We start from the raw sequence: 8,169 nt of genomic DNA on the forward strand, positions 1-8,169 counted from the left end.
TCCCTGCCCAGGCGGGTCTCAAACCCACAGGCTCAGGCAATCCACTCACCTCAGCTTCCCAAAGGCACGGGATTACAGGCTGAGCCACCGAGCCTGACTAGAATTTTTTTTTTGAGTTGGAGTCTCACTCTGTCGCCCAGACTGGAGTGCAGTGGCCGCGCCCGGCCACCGCAGCCTCGACCTGCTGGGCTCCGGAGATCCTTCTGCCTCAGCCTTCCAAGTAGCCGGAATTACAGGCATGTGCTACCACGACCAGTTGATTTTTTTATTTATTGTGGAGATGAGGTCTTACTGCCCAGGTGGGTCTCGAACCTGCGGGCTCAGGCAATCCACTCACCTCAGCCTCCCAAAGGTGAGGGATTACAGGCTGAGCCACCGAGCCCGGCTTACAAAAGAATTTTAAACAGAAATGAAGATGAAATAAAAGAAGAAAAATAGACCCATTTTCCTATCACTCTGTGAAACTGACTACTAACATCTTGGAGGGATCTTCACGTATATAAAGTAATAGAAAGTTCAAAAATAACATACTGCCAGAATGGAGCTGATGGACAAATAAGGGGTAAACTAAGAATCTGGTGATGTGGGAATTCTCAGTGAAATCTTGGACTCGTGAAGCCTTGTCCTTCCCTTTCTGATGGCGGGGTTCGAACTCACTTCTATGCATTTGGGATGTGAATAATCTATTTGAAATTTGAATTTGTGGTGGATGGCTCATTGACATCTGTTTTCCCTGTGAACATGCCTGCTATTTCTTTGGGTTTTTTTGAACCAATAAAAAAAAATTTGTTGAACAAGTGAATGAGTAATTATAACTAGGTTTCTCAAACTTAGCACTACTGACATTACATTTCAAGCGGGATCATTTTTCCTGTGCATCCTGGGACTCTACCTACCAGATGCTTGTAGCACTCTTTCCCCTGTTGTGACACCCAAAAATGTTCCTAGACATTGCCAAATGTCCCCCTAGTGCAGGGAAGGAGAGAACAAAATCTCTCTCATTGAGAAACACTGAATTAAAACAATAAAAGGATGAATAATCACCAGAATGGAGGAGACAGAAGAAGGAGGTATAGAGATGAGTGCAAAATGGGCCATAGGAAGTTCCTCCCACCTTCTCTGGGGCAATCAATGTAGACCTTTGCACGATGGCCCTGCCAGACTAGACCTGGCACTCACAGATACATGATCAGGCAACCTGTTAAAAGGTCACCTGACCACTTCTAGCCAAAGCTCAGAAGTGCTTCTTGATAACAGCACAGCCTCTAAGACATCTGGAAATGTGAGCATCTTGCAACTACTTAAGAGAGGCTGACTTTCTAATTTCTTCTGGGGAAGGGAACGGCTTTATAAACTTTAATATTCTATTTTACCAGATGTTCACCTGATATGAAAAAATAAGACTCTTCACCTAATCAAGAAAAAAGTAAGCCAACACCAAAATGAACACATATTATGAAGTTACTGTTTACTTGGTTGCCACTGACGGGGTCTGACCCCTGATGCACAGCACAGACTTGAGGACTCACCTTTGGCCCTGGGGTTCCTATGCCCCGAGGTCCAGAAGGGCCTGGAGGGCCTCTGACCCCAGGCTCCCCCTGAAAAGACACAACAAATGCCACGTTACCGATTTTTTAAAACTATGTAGAATAATATTTTATTTTAGTATATTTAATAATAGATGAATATATCTTATAATATGTTTTAATAATGTATTTAATATATTTTGAAAATATATTTTAACATTAAAAATTCCCTTGAATTTGACTAAGATATTTATCAAGCCTTTTCTATTGCCACTTGGGCAATCTTCAGAGCGACTGATCCAAGTCCATTTCAAATTCATCAAGTTCATTAACTTCTTGGCAACACGAATATATATTTTTTTCAGGACTCCTCTCTCTAGAATTTGGAAAAGTAATTACCACTATTGTGAACAGAGAATGAAAGAAGACACAAGAATAAAAACAACTAATAAGAGAGATAATCACATCCTGAACGAGTTGCTCTTATTAGCTTCTGCAGTGAAGATTATGTGATTTGAGTTAGAGAATGTCTCTGTGATATTTCTGCCACTACAGTGATTGGGACCACGGGGTATCAATCAATCCTGCCTTATTGGGACCACGGGGTATCAATCAATCCTGCCTTACAATGATGACTAATTTACCTAATTTCTCTGAACCTGAGTAAATTCATCACATATATAAAAAAATAATACCTACATTTCAATGGGATGAGAGTGAAGTAAGATAAAGTATGTGAGCGCTTCTATCACAATGTCTAGGACAGAACAGGCACTTGGTCAGCTCCCATTCACCTGTTTTATTAAAGAAGGAACTAAAGCCTGTCCAACTCTGCACAGAGATCTTAATTCAGGGCAGGGAGGATGTGGACAAACAGGAGTCCTCGTCATTGCTGGGGCCGCCACTTTAGAAAGCAGTTTGGCAGTTTCTTTCAAAGTTCAACATAAATTTACTATGTGATCCCACGATTTCACTCTTGGGTATACATCCAAGGAAAATGAAAACATATTTCCACACATAGACTTGCATATAAATGTCCTTAGCAGTGTTATTCATACTAACCCCAAACTGGAAACAACTTAAATGCCCACTAACTGGCAATTAACAAACAAAATGTGGTAAATTCAGGAATCAGGGAATGAACTATGAGTACATGCTACCAGGCAAACAAACCTCAAAACATCATTCTCAACGAAAGAAGCCAGACATATTGCATGATCCCATTAATTATGGGATATAAGAAATGTCCTGAAAAAGTAAATCTATAGGAACAGAGAGTAGACTAGTGGTCTCTGGGGCCAGGGAAAGAACACAGATTACTTGTAAATGGACATGAGGTATGTGATTGAGGAATGAGAGTGTTCTGAAACTGGTTTATGCTGAAGGCTGAACATCTGAGTCAATTTATGCAAAAATCCATTGAATTTTGTACTTGAAATGGGTAAATTCTATGATGTGTAAATATTCCTCAAGAAAGTTACAAAGAAAAAAAAAAGCACAAGAGTCAGGCTTGAACCTCTGAAAGAAGGTACCTATAGAAACCTATAGAAACCTATAGAAACCTGACACGCTTTGAATCCAGCACAGGTTAGACATAGATAAGATAAATTTCCAAAAGGCAGGTTTTAGGGGGCATTCAGACATTTTAAAATTACATTTTACTTCAGGTCAAGCGGCAGCCTACCTACCACCCCCTTGGCAAATTGCCATCAGATGCAAGACTAGGACAGCCCAACAGCACAATCTTTCATTTCATGGTTTAGTATAATAATCTCTAGGAAACTTTCAGGTCAAAGGCAGAAGGTCAAAGATCACATCTTGGCTGGCTGAAGCCATAGAAATGATAATAAGACCACCTTTTAGTCAGGGAACTTGTGAATTAAAAAGGTCTCTTGCAGGAAAAACCCCTCCAGGCCCAGATCCCCAAATTAAGCTAATCAGTCTTTCCTGACCTGTGACCTACTGACACAGACAGGACTCCTCCCTCCCAACCCTGGCAGTAATCATGTGACTAACCCACCCATCTGTCTGCTCTCCATCACCGGATGTCAGTACCTGTGCTTACTTGTCCCTTCTTGCCGATGTGGAGCAGACCACCACCCAATCACCTTAATGACCTTCCCCCATCAAAGGGAAGGGTTAAAAGCATTCAACCTCAAGCAGCCAGTTGCCATTGCCATCGTCAATGCCACTACCATTTCCTGGCCTTTGTCTTGCTAAGCTATGGTGTGGCTATATGCTCTTTGAGCTATAGCCAGGCCATGTTTTCTTAAGCTTTGGCCTCCTCCCCTCCCCTTGGGGAGGGTTATCCCCTCTTTCTCTCTACAATTTACTTTCTAAATAAACTATATTTTCTAATCTAACTTCTGTGCAATTCTTTGCATTTTTCATGCAGTATCCGATTGCACACGAGAGATACCCCACACTCCCAATGGGCCTGACCTAACATTTTGGAGGCCCCGCTGGGAGTATGCCCTAACAACCTCCATCTCCAAGTCCTTTGCCCTCCATCCTATTTTGCCCATGTCCCGTTATGAGCTAAGCAGCATCTAGCTTTTAATGGTGCAAAAATCATGGATTATAAGAAACGTTGAAACTGTTTGCCTTTTAATTTGCTTCCCTGCCTATCTTTTAATTTACCTCTGACCTACAAACTCTAACATAATTCTAGTTAAAGCAAGGCCTTAATTGAAAAGAAAGGGAAATGCTTTTAAATGACCGTTACTACTGACGTGATTCTTTCCATCTCTACTTCCACAATTTCTCTTTCTCTTCTGCCCACAGGCCACCATTATGATTCCTGTCTCCTGTCTACACCTCTTTCATTTAGTACTTAGCTGCTTTTGAGGCTGTAGGTGCTAATTATCTCTTTGAAACCTCACTCGGCCTGACTCCCACGTCTGAGTGTGCCCATACCTCCCAGCTTGAATGATCTGCTCCAACATCAAGAGCTCCAAGCAGAGAACATGAAAACCCCACATTCCGTGCATTTCTGATACTTCCCCTTTCCTGAGTACCTCTGAAGTTCCTTTAAAGGGAGAGTCTGTAAGTCCACTGCATGAAGACCTCCAGCAAGGCCTGACTGAGTCACACATGTTGCTACTTCTCAAAAGGGATGTGTCTTTTCTCCTCTAAACATTTTGACACCCTCCACCACAACAGAACACAGGTAAGCATAGTTAGATAAATTTTACCCAGAATTGTTGAAAGTGTTATCAAAAGTAATTGTCTGGTTTGCCTGGTTACCCCCACCCATGCCAGATGGTCTCCCTCTCTAACCTCTTCACCCCCGTCCATGATGGGGTAAAGAGGTTAGAGAGGACACGGCCAGACGCCATACATGTGGCGATGCAGGAGGGAATATACAACCTCACCTGGGGATTTTCTGGCCAAGAAAAACTCACCCTGGATCCATGATTGTCTATTACGATGATAGACAGAAGATGGAGAAATATATTAGACACTGGCAAAATCCTCAAGTACAAATAACACATTCACCAAAAAAAGTGCAATGAAAAAAATAACAGAGGAATAAAATTTAGGAGAGATTTAAGAGCTACCCCAATCAAATGCCATGTGTAGACATCCTTTGGATCCCAATTCGACCAAGGATTGCAACAAATCTATGAGACTGGTTAGAAGGTTTGAACACCTGATATTTGCTATATTAAAAGTTGTTAATATTTTTAGGTCTGATAATGGTCCCACAGTTATGTTTTTAAAAAGACTTCTTCCATTTGGGAGACAAATACTAACTTTAGTTGGGTGATGTCTGAGGACTGCTTCAGAATGAGGTAGGGAGAACGGAGACAACAGGTAAAACAAGACTGATGACGCACCGATCGTTGCTGAGGACATGTGATGAGCAAACAGGAGTTCATTTGACCAGCCCTTCTATCTTTGGATATGCTTAATAATTTTCATAATATATTTTTAAAATAACTTTTTTAAAAAATCCATCAACAATACCCAACAAAAATCTTACCAGTGGGCATGAGAAAGTGTTACTGTAATAGCCTCCCTTAATAAGAATATACTACTTACAAGATTTTGTAAGTGGGCAAAGGTGAGAAGCACACAGGGAGATTCTACATCATTAGTGGAGCGTACATGTGTATACTCTTGGTATGTATGTATCGAATGTTACAGAATTTTTTAAACTTAAGGATATGGAGTGAAGGCAGGGTTTGTTTTTGTTTTTTTTAAATAAAGTAGTATTTCTTTTAAGAAGGAATTTGACACTTTACTATTTGATTCATGATACTTGTCTTATGAGGACTTTAGTTAAAACCTTCTCAATCAGTATTAATCATACTAATGGGTACACACACACACACACACACACACACCCCAGATGAAAAAGCAAGTGGGAAAAACAGTTCAACTCTGTTTGTAGTTTACTAAAGCCAGCCTTGTCCGTGCTGAGTATCACTAATTTTCCCTTCAGATGCTCTCTCCTTCAGTTCTCTCAAAGCCTCCACATTGAGGAGTGCTGAGGGCTAACTGCAATAGGACAGTTGACCCTAAGGTTACCTTACGTTCCTTTCTGTCCTGGAACTTGAGCCTACTAGAATGAAGGGTGTGATCAAGCCCATGTCATCAGTGGCATGCTGGTGTTTACCCTGGGCAAGTGGTCCATCTTTTATCCATATCACTGTTGACATACTGCTGTTTCATTTATCAAAAGAATTTTTGCTATCTTTCCATCAATAATGACTTATACCTATGCTTCTATCAATCTGATAGACTTAAGTCACATATTATCTCAACATTCTGTAGGTATTAGATTGGCCTGCACAGGGCCCAAGGACCGTTCCTCAGGGTATGTGGACCATACTTCAATAAACCAGAATATTCATCACTTAATGAACTTTGAGGCCACAAAGATAGCATCTCTCCACTAAGGTGGGGTTGGGTCTTTGAAAATGGATCTTGGTTGTTCCATAGGCCATTTGTTCATGTGAGGCCACCATACCTGGTGAACGTAAGCAAGATTATTACGGGCTGACCTCCCTTCACCACCTGACAGCACAGGTTCTGCCATAATGCAGTGCCGTCAGTATCGAAGAAGTGCTGTGAAATATATATATGTTTTGAGTTGGAGTCTCACTCTGTCGCCCAGACTGGAGTGCAATGGCCGCCCCCAGCCACCGCAGCCTCGACCTGCTGGGCTCCGGTGATCCTTCCGCCTCAGCCTTCCAAGTAGCTGGAACTACAGGCACGCGCTACCACACCCGGCTAATTTTTTGATTTATTGTAGAGATGAGGTCTCACCAAGTTGTCCAGGCGGGTCTCAAACCCGCGGGCTCAGACAATCCACTCACCTCAGCCTCCCAAGGAGTGGGATTATAGGCTGAGCCACTGAGCCCGGCTTCCTGTGATATTTTCAAACATGCAGTTTATTGTCAATGGATAGAGTGGTATTCACAAATAAGGGAAATTACCACAGGCTGGACTTAACTTCCCACCAAGAAATGGTGGGAGGGTTGTTGGAGCCTGCAGAGGGAGCCCTTGTATCAGGAGACAATGTAATAGACTGGCAAGCTGATTCTAAAGTTGCCATTGGTAGTGACATCTATCAATTTCACAAGAAAGTAGCCTAAGTTCTACCCCTTACTCCCTGCAGTCACTCCCCTCCGAGGAGGAATAACTGACTGCTAAGATGGCTAACCACCTCCTCCTGGCCCACAGAAGGGATTCCCGATGGGAGATACTCCTTTCATTTTCCCAGAAAACGGCCACATTTAGGACCATCTGCGGTACTTGTGTGTGTGAACTTCACAGATTCAGTGAAGTGTCTACCTAGACCATATTCTTATGATGATTCTAGTAATCAGACATTGGAGCTTTCACTTTTTTAAAAAGAAAGAAGAAAGAGGAGAGCAAACACACTCACTTTCACCCATTTTCTCATTAGTAAATCTTTGCTTTGGTTAACATTAAGACTTATAATAAATAAGGTAAATAAAAATTAGCATTCATTATATTTGTTATGTGGCAGGTACCTTTCATTCATTATCTTACCTAATCCCGTCAACTTCAACTTACTCCATTTTACAGATTAGGAAACTGAGGCTACAGCAGAATACATGACTTGCCAGAAACCAAGTGATTCGAACCCAGGGGTGACTCCTGAGCCCAGCTCCCATCTTGGCGCTGGCTGGGACTAGATCTAAGATGCTAATGTCCCCACATACTTTCTCCCAGCTGCCTCCTCATGCAGACCACTGTCTCATGTGACTGTGAAAGTCCTTTTCCTAGATGAAGTCTTTCTCTCAAGGAAGAGAAAGAGCTTCCTGGATTATAAGAGTTACTCAAGACTGTAAGGGCTCACCACACCACCGTCTGAGGCTTCCTGCTCTGTTCCCTCCATCATCATGCACAGTCTTCTGGTTTACTCCTGTGTTCCTAATTGGCCTCATTCCACTTCTCCTTCCCACAAACACTCTTGATCTCTCTTCTTTTTTTTTTTTTTTTTTGAATTGGAGTCTCACTCTGCTACCCAGACTGGAGTGCAGTGGCCGCTCCTGGCCACTGCAGTCTCGACCTGCTGGGTTCCGGCAGTCCTTCTGCCTCAGCCTTCCAAGTAGCTGGAACTACAGGCGCGTGCTACCACGCCCGGCTAATTTTTGATTTATTTTAA

General features: G+C 42.3%; 1 protein-coding gene across 1 annotated transcript in view; it reads right to left on the reverse strand.

The window, feature by feature from the left end:
• Nucleotides 1-8,169, reverse strand: part of COL28A1 (collagen type XXVIII alpha 1 chain) — a 193,856-nt gene that overhangs the window by 72,073 nt on the left and 113,614 nt on the right. Inside the window, exon 25 of the mRNA XM_008063194.1 lies at nt 1,530-1,598. Within this exon, the coding sequence (XP_008061385.1) occupies nt 1,530-1,598 (69 nt within the window). The remainder of the gene's footprint in view (nt 1-1,529; nt 1,599-8,169) is intronic.

Source organism: Carlito syrichta, unplaced genomic scaffold, assembly GCF_000164805.1.
Source record: "Carlito syrichta isolate Samal-C Ts95f unplaced genomic scaffold, Tarsius_syrichta-2.0.1 Scaffold306634, whole genome shotgun sequence".
NCBI lineage: Eukaryota > Metazoa > Chordata > Mammalia > Primates > Tarsiidae > Carlito > Carlito syrichta.